Source organism: Heliangelus exortis, chromosome 1 (genome assembly GCF_036169615.1).
Source record: "Heliangelus exortis chromosome 1, bHelExo1.hap1, whole genome shotgun sequence".
NCBI lineage: Eukaryota > Metazoa > Chordata > Aves > Apodiformes > Trochilidae > Heliangelus > Heliangelus exortis.
This window is the reverse complement of record NC_092422.1, coordinates 153,771,576-153,786,696: the sequence shown is the minus strand read 5'-3', so window position 1 is coordinate 153,786,696 and position 15,121 is coordinate 153,771,576. Positions and strand designations below refer to the sequence as shown.

Genomic DNA, 15,121 nt, shown 5'->3' with positions numbered 1-15,121 from the left:
AGTGCTGATTCCTTGTGTCATGCCAAAGTGACTCAGGTTCAGTTCCTGAATTTCCAACAAAATTTCTCAGTGAAATTGAATGGGTCACTCATGAGCTACTTATATCTGCAAATTTATGATAAAATTTTACTAAATACAAATCTAAGTGCTCAGGACGTAAAGAGCCACCTCTTTTGTCTCAATTCTCTTCCTACACAATTGTAGAAAATACATACTTTAACTCTATGAAAAGGGTTTAATCTGTGCAAAGTGGACATACATCATGCACATGTTCAGCTAACTGCACGGGGACACCATTTACAACCCTCAAACTTTAGTAAGTACTATTGATATTACAAAATTATCCTAATGAACATATTAATCAACTGTAATAACCATAATTAAATTTAGTAATATATTGTTGTTCCTTTTTTTATTTGCTGCTGTCAGAACCAAATGCAGATTACAAGGAGAATAGTGCTGAAGAAGTATTCAACTCCCCCTTGGTGAATAGACTTCAGACACTATTCCTGATTCACACCACCAAAAACGAAATCACCATCAGGACTGGTACTAGGGCCAAATTGCTGGAAGGCACAATGAACCACTAATTGCTGGATTCATTAGCAAGACTCATAGTTTGTCCCCATGAGATGCTGAGCACTTTCAGTTTCTTTTAAAACCTAGCATCTTAGAAATTAAAATTAACAACTGCAAACTAGTATTTCTGTTACACTATAGAAGCTCAGCATGAATTTGAAGTCAGATCACAAGAATGCCAAAAATCTATTATGTAAAATTAGGCAGATTTTTATCTACTATTTTCCTGTTAATTCTGGAGAACACGCATGCATCCATACACAATAGATGTTCCATGCTGTTCCTCAAGCCTAAACAATTGGTTAAAATAGTTTTTGTAAAGCTGAAAGAAGACAACTGCCTTAAAAAATACCTTTCAAATAGCCCCAGCATCACACTGTTAAGATTGGCCTATTCTTTTCAGACATAAAACAAATGTCTATTTAAGAACACATCCAAATGCATTTCCATCACTCAGCCAGAACACATTCACCTCCCAGAAGCAACCACTGTGAGAGATGGAAAGAGAGAGGGAGAGAGAAAGAGGAGACTTTTAGTCCACCTACTGGCTTCACTAAAGGCAATGAATCCAGCCCTAGCTCATTTCAAGTAGCTTCAATTGTGTCAAAGGTTACCCACAAGCTATTTCTTGATGATTTATAGCTGATGTCTACAGATCTCCTTTTATTTTAATGATGACTTCAATACAGACGTTAAGACATTCTTTGTCTTCACAGAAGTATACGAGAGGGAAGTTGACATCTTAAAAAAGATTCCAAGAGGCTGTTTCACTGTTTCTGAGCAGGGCCAGCTCTGGGCAGTTTTTATATCTTACCCAGAAGAAAAAAAAATAAAAGTGAAAAAAAAGAAGCAAAGCCCCGTTCATCCTTTTTTCCCCTACTACAGCTGCTATGTTTTTGTGACTTATTCTGGGCACAAATCCTACAGCTCTGACTCGACGTGTATGTCACCAGTTAATTATGATCAAGACAAGACACGAGGATACTTGGTAAGCATAAGATAATTTTATCGCTTCACCAGTAATAACATGTATTTATATAGTATTATTTTCCTCTGTTTGAGCCCAGAGCAATTTAAAAAGTGAGTCCTACATGACATTATTATGGGAATCCATCCACCCAGCACTGAACTGTAATCATTTTGGGTTGAAGAACAACAGTGCAGGAAAAGCAGAAGCAAGACATACTGCATCCACTTGAAATTTAATATGCCATGCCAGTAAAATCCCTGAGAGTGGTCCAAATGTGAGGTTATTTTTAGTCTCAACATTTAGTCTGTGTGTGCACGTGTGTAAGTTTGGCATGTGAGGTCTGTGTGCATTTACTCATGTTTGGCTGTCTTATTCTCTGTAGATATTTTGAGAACACCGGCCAACCATTAAAGGTTTGATGAAGTCCTCAAAGGTCCCAAATAATTTGTGTAGAGGGACAGTGGGATAGGCTAGGGGGATGCTCTGATCCTCTTCCCTAAAGGAGAAGGCTTCAAGGCCTCCCCATGCTTTAACAGGCACCAGGGGTTCCCCTGGAGGCAGATATTATTCTACATCTCCAGCCAGAGTCCCAGTATTGTGAGACTTCACAAGTGAAGTCAGGCCTCATCACTCCTGACACTCTGGGAGCATCTTGCTCATTTTAAAATAAAGGCAGAAGAAAGTATGTATTCGGATTGTTCTTTTCTGCAGACCTCTGAATTTTCAGTTGTGACCTTAAATGAAGTGGGTGCTGTTTTCCTCACCTGCTAGCCCCAAGGAACTTCAGTTGCTTGCTAAAGAAGTGGATCTCCTGGGTATTACATCACCAAATCATTTTGTCTATGAGCTGCAGCTCACTAGGAGGACTCATTTTGTGTAGGCATTTCTAAGGCTGTGAAATTAGGAACTGTAAATCCAGACATGAAATGCAGTAGGCAAACAGTAATGTGACACCATTTTAACTTCTGGTACCAGGAATGGCGTGCTACTTGACATGCATTTCCTAGCCTAATGTAGGTGTTGAATTCCCTGACCTCAAATTAGGGCTGTGCCTTTTACACAGAAAGTTGAAAGCACAGGCTATCTGCACATGTATGAGGAATAATAAGCAAAGAGGTTAATTAATCCCTGCCAGAGTTTTAATTGTGGACTGCTTTGAGTAGATATCAGAAACTAGGATAGAGGTACCCAGAAGGAAGGTAGTTTCAGAGGATAGCAAGAATATTGGAACTGCCAGCAAAGGAGAAAAAAACAACAGCTTGCACTAAAATGACTTGAGATTTACTGAGGCTTCCAACAGCTAAATTCAAAATATATTCACTTATGACTGTAACCTGAAGTCTATACAGCTCTTAGCATGGTTCAAGATACAAAATAATCACTGACCTGGAATGGCTGCAGCTCTGCAAGAGCTACCTTCGGAAAGAAAGGAATACTCAAGAATCCAACATAACAAAATCAGTCTTCAGAACTGCTATATATGTAAACTCTCTTTCTCATTTTACACTGAATTAAAGCTGCTTTAGTAATTCATTTACTAAGTAACTCCCTTTTCCAGTATACTGCTTCATGGTTTTCTCTGGAGCATTTTGGAGATGAATAAATGTACCCCTGAAACTCAACTTTAAGAAGCTCTTTGTGCCAATTTTCCCTTGGATATGTCACGTTGGGTTGTGTTTGTCACTATGTAACTCCTGTTGTGTTTTGTTAGCTTGAAATCACGTAACATGATGTGGCTGATGCATGACGTGACATGTCACTGCCTGGCATGTCAGATGAAAGCCTGTATGAATCCATGTGCTACATCTCCATATGCACACAGCTCCTAGAAATAGGCCCTCATCTTAAATATATTAGCAGGTCCAGGCACATCCACTCAAAAAAGTTTAAGAAACACTAATAACTTAGAAAATACTCAGTTACATTCTTTCTCTAACATCATGACTGGAAATTCAAAAGCCTTCTCTCCAGTGTCCCCATAAGACAAAATCTTCCCATCCACACACTCCACATGTCAAGATACTGAGCAATCTTTTAACAAAGATGTTTTTCTTAGGAATTTTTTTTCCAGATGTACTAGTCATGGAAATAGTTTATCTTTCCCCTAAAAGCAACAGGGAAAAATGTAGCAATTGAAATGAATCAACCAGAAACTAAATTCCTTTATTAGCAGTAAAAGTACACATTTGAATTCATAGGCTGGTAGCATTAGTTGAAAAAAGCACATGATGAAGATAAAAATTTTTAACTGGTTTTATATATTAAGTCCTGTCAAATTACATCAAAACCCAAAGTAGTTTGTTGCATCCATTTTCCTGTCTCTGATGTTCTTTGGATGCTCTCAAATATTCTCTCTGGGTACTACCGAAGCCCTTTTACTGCAAGATACCATGGTAAAAAGTCTAATTCTGCTAAGAAATATTTATGCCTTAGCAGAATTGCCAACATGAAGCCTTCTATGATTTGAGACTGAAAATTAATCCCACTTGATTAAAATAGTAACTCATAGATTAATTTTATTTGTTAGCTGCTTTCTAAGCCTTTGGGATACATTTATACTAATCTGTAAGTTTTAGCCATGACAGCTTAAAGCTTTTAGTTTAAATGAGACTCCTACAAATTCACATGACTCCAGGAGCTGGGACTTTAAGGAAGCTATCCATTATAAAAATCAGAAAATGTAGCCACACTGCCCTGAAAAAATGTGTGTACTCTAAAGTGACGATTTCTGCATAATTTTTCTGAAACCCTGTTTTGCACCCTTTCATTGTACACTGAACAATTCACACTGTACAATGAACGTGTAGCTCTGAGAAACTTCAGCTATATCTTTGCAAAGCACTTCACATAACTCTAGAGTTACTACTAGCCTATAAGAAACTGTCTTTTTGAATTTGCAAATAAAATAGATTTCTTCTCCATTCTGCTCCCAAATGTTGCTTCTCTTTGGCTATCCACAGCTACCGGGGATTACAGTTTCCAAGTAAAAAAAAAAAATCTGTAGAGCTCCGTTGCTAAATGATAATCATTCAGCTGTGGGCACAGCAATACTTACTGCAAAATACATTTCTTTGATGCTTAGTTTGAATTGCATTGTGCCCGAATGTGTCAAGAGGATCTAGCTTGTTATGGGGAAGCAAACCACCTTTCTGCAAAGCAAGCAGCGTCTGGAAGCTGCTACACTGATCACATTAGAATTTGATTCAAGCACCTCAAAAATTTACTTTCTGTGATGATAAGAAGTCCTGCATTTGGTAGAAGATGGATACACTGCTGTCCAGTAGCCAGCCCTGCCAAGGCAGCCTATGCGCTTCACTTATGATTATTAACTCGTCACACAAAACACTCAAATATTTCAAGCTAAAGCAGCAAAAGGGAAGATTTCATTCCAGAAGTGAAGCACCTGGCTTCCTTTTAGAAGGATCTGGTAGATTGAGAGTATTCTGCTCCATTTCAAGCAGTCTCCTAAATCATGAAAATCAGTACATCACTACAGTACTGTTATTTTGAACAAGCCTGTGCTCCCGGAATAAACACATTCCTTGATTTAAAGAGTCTGACGGCTTGGAGTCTAAAAAAAAGCTGCTGGAATAAAGGACAACCTTTAATTTATAAGAATTTCGTATTTTGAAGGAAACTAGGAAATAATCTGATATTGGCATAACAGGCTGGCTTGTTACCTATATTTAACTTTGAGATAGTATCGGTCCTTCACCTTTACAGTGCTGTGATTCTCTGCAGCCCCAGTGAAAAACACTACATCCTAAGCTGAACTGCACCTACTTCTGCTCATGGTTGTTTCCCATTCCACAGCAAAAAAACCCAAAGTAACTTCCATCTCCCCCCGCAGAACCAGCCCAAACATGAGGATGATCAACAAAAACCACTGCAAGCAGAAAAATCTAAATCTTCCGCTTCGTTATGCTGCTCTGTATTTCATGTTCTCCTAAAGCCCTTTTACTGCTATTCTTAGGACTGCGTGGCCACCTGGCAATAGCAGCTCCACAGCTATCTTAATGGTATTAAAAAAACCCTTCACTTTGTGTCACTGATTTCTTGTTTGGGACTCCTCCAGTCTTTGCAAATACTGCTGCTTCTCATTCAAACTCTTTGTTCCAAAAAACAGTAGAGGGACAGTTCTGTCACACAGCTTCTGCAGAAGTCAGTGCCTAGGTATTTCTAAGCAAGAGAGTAAGACACAGAGCAGAAGCAAAATGTCAGGTCCCAGCACTCCTAAACTCTGAGGGATTCTGTAACTGAATCTCTCTTTAGTAGCTGCCTCCTGAAAGTAATGGAGTTTGGAGTAATATAATTGTCTTCAATATGAAGACAAAGCTGTGGATCATTGAACCAAAAAGAAGGAAAACTATCTGCTGCCCATTCTTCCATCTCTACAACTTTCCCATTTAGGAAAAAGTGAGTGTTTTTTTATTCATACCAGGTAAGGATGGCACAAGCAGCAAGGAACAGTACTGAACTAATAAGAAGCACATATTGTATGTTTATCATGACCACTTTGCTCTACATCTCTATTGTTCCCTGATTTTTGAAGACCTCTCAGAAATGCAATGGTCTTGCTTAATCTGTCTCACTCTTCTTTTGTTATCACAGATTTCAGAAGTTGTTTTTTCCCCCTTTTCTTTTTGTTATGTCTTCTGAGTTCTTACAGTGAAAAGTGCCAACTGAGCCTGAAAAGGGCTGACTGGCAACTCTGCTTGAGAGACAGGCTCCTGCCAGAGAGACACAATATCAGGAAACAGAGCTGTGGAGATTTAATATGAAAAAAACATCCTAGGAGCCCCTCCACATATTAGATTTATTTTTAGGAAAATAAGGGTGGAAGACTGGAACAATACTGTTCAAGTCCCTACTACTGCTGCTTAACATTGTTTTTATTGTTCAGAACCCATTTTCTGTTTCAGAAGAGCATCTTAAGAAGTTCCATTAATACACACCACTTCCAGAAAATGTTTTAAAAATTAACTCTGTATATGCCTGGATGCCACGTGTAGGAAAAAGAGCAAGAAAGAGAAAAATAGATTCAAAGGTTCTGTCACCAACTCCTTATGTTCCTATCTGGAATTAAAAGCATGAACAGCAAAGGAAAAAGGCTTCCAGGTAAAGAGATTATTAGCTACAAGGTCACCCTTAAGAATGGACAGGGATACTGAAGAAGTAGCATAGCACAGATGAGGTAGATGAAGTCTCATTTTACAGCTCCCTATGCATCATTGCATTTCTACTATAAACTTTTCATCAGTTATCTCACAGCTATTTCTAACCTGTTTGCTGCAATGACAAGAGGACTGGGAAACCCAAACACTGAAAAATGTTTTGAATGTACTTGTTCATGATATTCTAGTGCTCACTGCTATTCTGGTCCTGAGAAGCTTAACAGGTTGATTTACAAGGATTTTTTTATTTTTTTTTTTTAATTAGTGGAATATAAAGAATTGTGTCCAGCTCAGAAATTCTGAAAAATAAAAGAGCCTTGCAAATCTTGGCAATAAACTTTATGTAAATATAGCCCTGAAGTTCTATCAGGGATGGTGCATCCTACATCACTTTAATGAGAACTCTTGTTATTGAACTAAAACACCACAGTACTGTCCTTAATGAAAATAAGGATGCCTTAATTTCCTTTTGCTTGCATAGGCATTCAGTGGCTGTTGAGCATTTTGACCAATAAAGAGGACAGTAATTGCCATTAGTACATGAAGCCTAACACATGCGGTGGGTTAGTTTCAGAGAGGCTCCTCTTCTCTTTAGGGAAGAGTGCTTGGCCCCATCTAACACAAGCAGACACTCCCTCTGATCACCTATACACAGCCATAATTGGTCTTCTTCATCACACAGTTGACCTGCTTATAGCTGAGGTACATCACAGTAATGTGCAAAACATTTAGCTCATGCTTCCAAAAATACGTGGTAACACTGAATAAAAAGAAGTGTTATGAAGAGGAAAAACCCCGTACCTTTCCGAAGCTGAAGAGCAATGCATCTATCATTTGAAGAGATGAAATTAAGTACTTTCCTCTAACATGTTAAAAAACTGTAGCTCTGAGGGTACAAGGAATCTGTATGTCTAGGTATCAGCCATGTTTCTGTAAATATCACAGCTTGATCTGGCAAGCAAACTGCTCCAGCTATGTGCCTAACAGATCTTAATATTATACCCAAGATCTCCCCATAGTAAATTTTCACATTCTGCACTATCATACGAAGTAAAGAAATGTGGGTCAGGGAGACAAATATACCCAAGTAAACAGAGCTGTTTAGGATATTCACCTAAAATGAAATCACGTCAACAATTTATTCAAAGAAGAACCAGAAATGTCATCTAGATGAGTGTTCTTATTACCCTGGCATTTTCTGTTCCCTTCAGACATTTTGTTTCAGGGTTTTTTTCATCATATTTTTATCCTGAGTCAAGAAAGGTTTCCTACTGAAATGGAGCAGTACAGTCTCATCATCAGTTTTGACTGGAACAGGAAAATCCCCAACCAGCTCCCCATAGTAAATTGTTTACTTAATTTTTCCTAATGACTTAACTTGTGGAGTGACTGAACTAAAGTACCCATTCCAAAGACTTCTGGTTTTTATTTTGCCCCAGGTATCAGATGTACTTGGTAAGAATGTCAACAGTAACTCTTTAGCTTGGGATCCAGGTTTATCTTGCCTGGGTGAGAATTGAGCAAGCACACTGTTGGTGCCTTTCTTTACTATAAACAAGATGCAAGACACAGCTGATGCATATGGCAGGAACTGTATCATTATCAGATGTTCCTCAAAAATGGAACAAGTTCCTCTGGAGAGTTTCTGGCCATTTTAAGGCTGTGCTGTGAAAGAGAGGAAGCTTTAAGTCTTTCCAAGGCAATTCTACTGCTGACTGTAGGCAACAGGAAAAATTGTCAGTCCAATGTTTACTTTGGTGATCAGGGGATCAGATAATGTGAAAATAAAGTACAGTTTTTGGTGAAGGATTCTCACTGGTATCTGTCTGCATACTGCAACTAAGGAGAATCTGACTGTGCATATCCAACTGCTTAGTGCTGTTTCTGGCTTGTCTGAAACACATTTTCTTTCCCTGTCACAACTCCCAGGTGCTACTGCTGAGCAAATAGTAACATCACTGCCAGAAGTATTTGAAAAGAACAAAAAAAAATTGATTTGGACAATCTGTGTGCTGTTTCCATTGATGGGAGACACAACTGTGAGTAGGGTTAGGGCTGAGGTCATAACAAGGTTAAAAGAAAAGTGTCCAGGAATTCTCTCCTGACATATCTCACACTGAATTGCTCCTGTTTTTCAGTAGATGCTAAAAACAATGCCCTATGCTCCATTAAATATGGGGAATCATTTAGCTACAATTGCAAGCTGCACTGAAATTCACCCCAGAATTATGGCACTTGAAAGGCTACATGGAAAGGGCTGGAGATACTGAGTCACATAGGCACTGGATGCTAAATATATACGTGCAACATAGAAACAAGAAACAAAGGCAGAAATGAACATGGCCCTGGCTGTGTACAAGTGAAGGTGATGCTGCTGTCCTTATTCAAGATCATAGCACACCTCATTTGAAGTCTGTAGCTATCAGGTTATGAATCCTGGTAGCATGCTAAAAGTCATTATTCAAACATACATATTCTCTAGAACATTGCTGTCTGCTTTTAGCTCCTGGAAAGCCCTGTACAAGCAAGAGACTTGCAGTTAATCCCACGATGGACTTTTGGGCTATTCTGCCCAGTTCTTTATCTGCACCTGTGCCTGTTCTCTCCTACTTGGGAGCATGTAACCACCTTGAACACCCAACAGAGCAGCATGCAAGCATTTACATGATCAAAGGCAAAATGTGCTTAAGACAGACTTTGGAAATCCAGCACAATTTGGCAAACTTCAAAGATAGTTGCCTTTCAAATGGGTTGTGGAGGAGGCCTTGGTAAATTTGAATGGTATGATTAGCATACCGGCTGTTTTTAAAACTGCTCAAGAAGAAGCTGTGTTAAAATCCATTTCCGCAAGACACACGCATTTTCTTTTGGACAGGCTCCACTAGCTCTGTTTCTTAAATCAATTTTTCTGGCACGGATTTCTTCTTGGAAGAATGTACGACACCAGCTCAGCTTCCTTACCAAAACTTGACAGAATGTGTGCAGCACAGCATAATGGCATCTCTAGTTCATGGATTCCTAAAAGTTACAGTACAGAAACCTAGGAAGTGAATCTGACTATTCCAGGTCACATCTGTTGAAAGGCATGTGAGACAACAGAAGATGCCAGGGTAGTCTGCCCAGCACCATGTTCAAACACTGGTGAGGGCCACTGATAAAAGGTTTGCCAAAAGGGGGGTTGCCAAGGTCTTAGAGGAGTTTCAGAGATGTGTTCAAATCTTACTAGATTTAAAGGATGATCCTTGGCAAACTCCCCCTGATGCTTCTCAGCATTTCTAGAGCCAACAGTTGTTCCATCTGCTGCTGAGGCCGACTTTGAAGAATCCTTGCAAAGAGCAGTGAAATAACTTTAAGGCTGTACAAGAGGGAGAAACCCACAGCTTTGCAGAAATGACCTAGATGTTTGCCAGTAGCTTGACACCCTCTCAGGTAAGGCTGTCTCCTTGTCTCCAAACACTCGCGCGTTCTACCAAAGCTGCGCCAGCGTAAACTCTGGGCTGAAAATAGAGATTCAGCAAACAGCAGCTCTCAAAAACTTGTCTAAGGCATGAACTGTTCATCTGTGGAGATCTGATGTACAGTAACAGTGAGACAGACCACTATGAACTGACTTCATGAAACAAGTTTCTGGGGATTAAAAAAAGAAAGAAGTAAAAAGGCTGTAAAACACAGAGACACTCCCTAGCAACAGCTGAAAAAATTAAATTAAACCCCCAAATCAGCAAACACAAAAAAACTTTTGGAGCTGTTGAACACAAACAAGCTCTGAAAAAGCAAAGGAAGGTTCACACAGACACAAATGAAAGCGTTTAGTTTCAACACATAAGCTTCAGTTTCTGCCACTGTGACAGATTTGCCAGCCTATTTTCTGAGCCAGGCCACCGCACCATTGTATGAGCTTTATTCTAATTACTGTAGGTTCTATAAAGGTTTCTTTATCATTTAGTATTATAAATAATTGTGCTTCCAGGCTGGAGTTCAAAGCTCAGTGCAGCATTCGCACAACAGCAGAGGCAGGTCAGGTGACCTTTCTCCAATTCTCCTCTCTCTGGTGCTGAGGACAGACAAAGTGATATGTCTGTCATACGCCATTACCATTAGAACAGAATCTTGTTCTTTTATTACAACTGAACTCCGTCGGATTTCTCAGCAGGAATGCTAAGTGAAATCAATGTCTTGGATTTCCAGGCTGAGCTTGGAGGTCACAGCCACTCTATCATTTCTCAGCATTATCCCTTCGCTTTCTCTCGCTCTCTCTCTGAGCCTCCAACTGGCACACAGCAGATTGAAAACAGCATGCATCACAGGGCTCATGCTGCACAATTTTACAGACTTTTGGAGCCCCCTTCCTTTCTTTTTGGCCCACTTTTTTTTTTTTTTTTTTTTTTTTTTTTCTCCTCCTTCCCAGTTTGCAAATAAGTTTTATTTGTGTCCTACAGAACCACAAGCCAAAGGCACTGACTGGAACACCTACAAATATGAAAGAGCAATAAAACACAAGGGAGAACAGAGCTGATCTTGACAGCTGCCAGTAAGATGGTTATGCTTGATGTTACTGGTAGATATGGCAGGCCCTGTAATTCCACAATTCCTAGGAAATAAATACTGTTTCCCATAAGATCTCAGCTGACATTCTGCTTGTGCTTGTTCACAAAAGAACACCAGGATTTTAAGTGTAGTGGATCTTGTAGGCCACAAACACAAACACACTGTAAAATAAATAAAAAAAATTCTCTTGCTAACCATGGACACCAGTTTCTGCAAAAACCCCTAAAACTATAATCAAGCACTGCATGGCTTTGTGATTTCTTGCTCCAGAGTATATAAAAGAAAGGCCAGCCAAGGATAGACTTCGAGAAGTCAAAAAGTCTACACTGAGGAGAGAAGAAAGAAAATGTAGACCCGGAGCTTGATTAATTAACACAACAGCTACTGGTTCCACACCATCTATTTTACTCTTTGAATGTGTATCTCACTGAGCTGACAATGGTATTATTTATTTGTCTGGTTATTTTTAATCTGTGCTGCTTTACTGTTAGGGTAAAACAAAGACACTGCTGTCAATTCAAAGAATCTTTTCTGACACGGTAAGGACATCATTTACAGCATGCTAGAGGACACTAACAAAAGGAAAGGACACATTTTTATCAAGCTTTTGCTGTCACCTAAGTGGGACTGCTTTTTCCCTGCATTCCTCAGCTAAATACTTCCTAGTTGTTTTTCAACACCTCATGTGCCATTCAAATTTTGACCTGTTACTTCTGCTCAGTTGAGGCATACACTGAGCTCATCTTCTTCCACTGGATGTATTCTGTGCCTTTTTTTCTAGGTATAACTAGTCACACACTGATGGAACTATACAGGTGTGACTATAAGCTTCTACCTTGCCTTCTTAAGGGGAGTATGGACCTAATTGCTCAGCTGTGATCTAGATTAATCATCAGAGGTCACTGCTTGATGGACAGGTTCCAGCCTTGTTCTGTGACACAAAAGACATTGCTTTGGAGACCTGTTCATTCCAAAAGCTCACACTGAAACTCAGGACAAGATCTGGCCACAGACAAGTTGCCCCACAGCTTTCAGTCTCTTGTTACACTGCTAACCTGACTCCAGTTTAGCCTTCTGAAAGGGAATGAGATTTGTCTGCTCAAAAAGGAGCTGGTCACCTCGGCCTGATACTTATCACTGGAGATGGGAGAAACAGCAGTGTGATGGCAAGAGCACTGCCAGGGAACCCACAGGATCTCTGCTGAGGTGGTATCTGTTACTGATATGGTATATGAATGGTTAGTTGGTGTTACTGTGCTGAGGTCCTCCCACTGAAAAATGGCACTGTGAATACTCTCCTATTTCAGGAAGCCACCCTGAGGACAGCCTCCCACAATGGAGAGGCACACAGGTACTCCAGGAAAAAAAAGACCAAACAAGAAAACCCACATGCAATACCCACATTGTGAGAAACGCCACACTGCAGGGCCAGGTACAGTACCTTGCTTTTGGGTGGAGGGCTGTTTGTGCTCTTGTCTGTGTGGATGCTGGTAGGGGATACAGCAGCACCAAGGTTACCCTGGGGTATGCCAGGTATCTTGCCTCCCGGAGACACTTGCATCGCAGCAAGTTGTGCAGCATACAACTGCTGTAAAAACAGAAACAGAAATTGGGTGAGGAAAGAGAGAGAGAGAGAAAGGAGAGATATCATCGACAAATAACAAATTTTCCCCAAATTTCTCCTACTGCAGATGATGTATTTTCCTTCTGATGCATATTTTTTATTTAGCACACTGGTATATTTCAAGACCAGAATTGTCATCTCAACTTTTGTGACTCATTCCTCAGGGGATGAATGACAGACGTCACCATGAGAAACGTCCTAGCTTCCCTGTGCGTCCAGGGATTCAAAACAAGGAACAAAAGCTAATCTCCATGGTTTGCCTGAGCCACTGGGCAATCTTTCCTTTCATGAGATGAGTTATGCATAACAGCATCTCCACCGATAATATCTGTCGATCCCTGGGAAAATCCCATGGTGTATGATATTGTGGCGTCTCTACGCTATCATTTTACAATTTCTTTATCTTACTTGCTATTTTTGCCTTGTTTGCACAGGTTGTAAGTTGTTTGGGACAGGGAATGCTGAAAGTTTGTGTAAAACTTATGGGGAGAGTTCCCTCCGTTGGTTTCTGGGGAACCACTACAGCCAATATAAATATAGACATATCAATAGTAATGTACTGCTCGTAAGCAACTAGAAGCTCCAATTAAGCCTAAGAACCCTTTCTGTGATATATGCAAAGCAGATATACAGTGAGAATGTTTTATCTTCAAAAGTAAACCATTAAGGCACTTTAAACACCTATTTGATTATTAGCATGTGAATAGTTACAATCATAGCCATCTGTTTAAAGTTAAGCACTACAGTAAGAGTTGGATGGACACAGGTCAAAAGCAGAGAGAAAATGGGCAAACTGACAGTGCCTGGAAGTTCCCCTGACCTCTGAAAAAAAGTGGTGAAAATAAACAGTGTGTAGAAGCAGGAATTGTTGCTGCTTAGTGAATAGAGAGGAATTTATGTGAAGGCAAATAGAAGTCAGATGCCTGAGGGAGCAGGTAATGTAATAACAAAGGCTTTCCCTCCTCGACCACAGTATCAGTTTCAAAGACTCATGCTACGTATTATTTGTGCTGTGTAATGGGTAGCACTGAACGATGGTGCTCTCTGCCTGCAGGTGCCAACAGAGCTTCTGAAATACAACATGACAGGGGATAACTTTCAGGAACATGGAAGTGGATGTGAAAAAACAAGAGGGCTTCAAAATGAGTAGTCTAAGAAGTCTTGTTAGTGGTGCTTAGTTGTTTTGCTGCTGTTATTTTAGTTTATTGTATGTGCTGATAAAAGAACAAAGGTCAGATTGGAGGGCACAAAGAAATGCTAACCCAAACCAGCAAGTTTGAAAGAGGAAAATGAGGATTCATTATAGCAGTATTCCACACGGAGCTGTGCAAAAGGTAGACAGACACTGCTAATGTGAGTTGAGAGTACATAAGCCCTGATCAAATGGGCAAGATTTACTGCTCTGAGTCCTGGATGACCCTGGACAGTGTCCAGTGGTTCCCTGTACAAAACTCTTCCCATCACTGATGCACAGTCCCAGCCCTTTTTCATAATTAAAGGTAACCCATTTCTGCTCTGCTAAATGCAATCAGGCACTAGGTTCTTATTTATTTTTCAGTCTTTTTATTCTTTTCAGATTTTATATTCTTTTCAGTTTTGAATTATTTTATTTCTTTTCTCCACTTTCATCACTGCTTGCTCCTTATTTTTGTTTTCTTTTTAATCACCATTTACACATGCCTTTCTGTTAAGTCTCCCTCTCTTTCCCTATCATCCATTCATTCATCCATCCACTCTCTCCTTGGTCTTCCTCAAATTTATTTATTCATTTATTCAATGTGTTACCCCTGGTAAGTCTGAGCCAAATCGATGCAAATCAACTACAGATAAAAGTAATCAAAAACAATCCAGCCACAAATCAGTCACAGATTCAGATGCATGTATGTATCAATTGAAGTTCATATCCATTCATTCTTCCCAAAGAAAACTAAAGCCAACAGGGAAAAACTAAAAAAGGATTTGTGTGACCCAAAGAATGCTAGCAGGCAGTTGAAGGAAAACCAAGCCATTTATGTATGAATTAATATCTCAGAATGGCAACACTTGTTTAAGAAATGACTAGGGTACAGCTCAAACATGATTGGTCTCTGGTAATGATGGAGTAGACCAGGGAAAGCTTTTCCTTTTCTTTTGATCCCTATTGAAAAAAATGACAAAACAAATTGAGGCAGATAGGGGAAAAAGACAAAAGAAAGTCAAACAGCCATTGAACAGGAGAGGTTCAAA

General features: G+C 39.7%; 1 protein-coding gene across 10 annotated transcripts in view; it reads right to left on the bottom strand.

Annotated features, from left to right (window-relative positions):
* SOX5 (SRY-box transcription factor 5) overlaps positions 1-15,121 on the bottom strand; it is a 296,148-nt gene that overhangs the window by 47,544 nt on the left and 233,483 nt on the right. For all 10 annotated transcript variants that reach the window (XM_071733083.1, XM_071733091.1, XM_071733090.1 and 7 more), the window contains one exon: positions 12,713-12,859. In XM_071733083.1, coding sequence (XP_071589184.1) covers positions 12,713-12,859 — 147 coding nt within the window. The remainder of the gene's footprint in view (positions 1-12,712; positions 12,860-15,121) is intronic.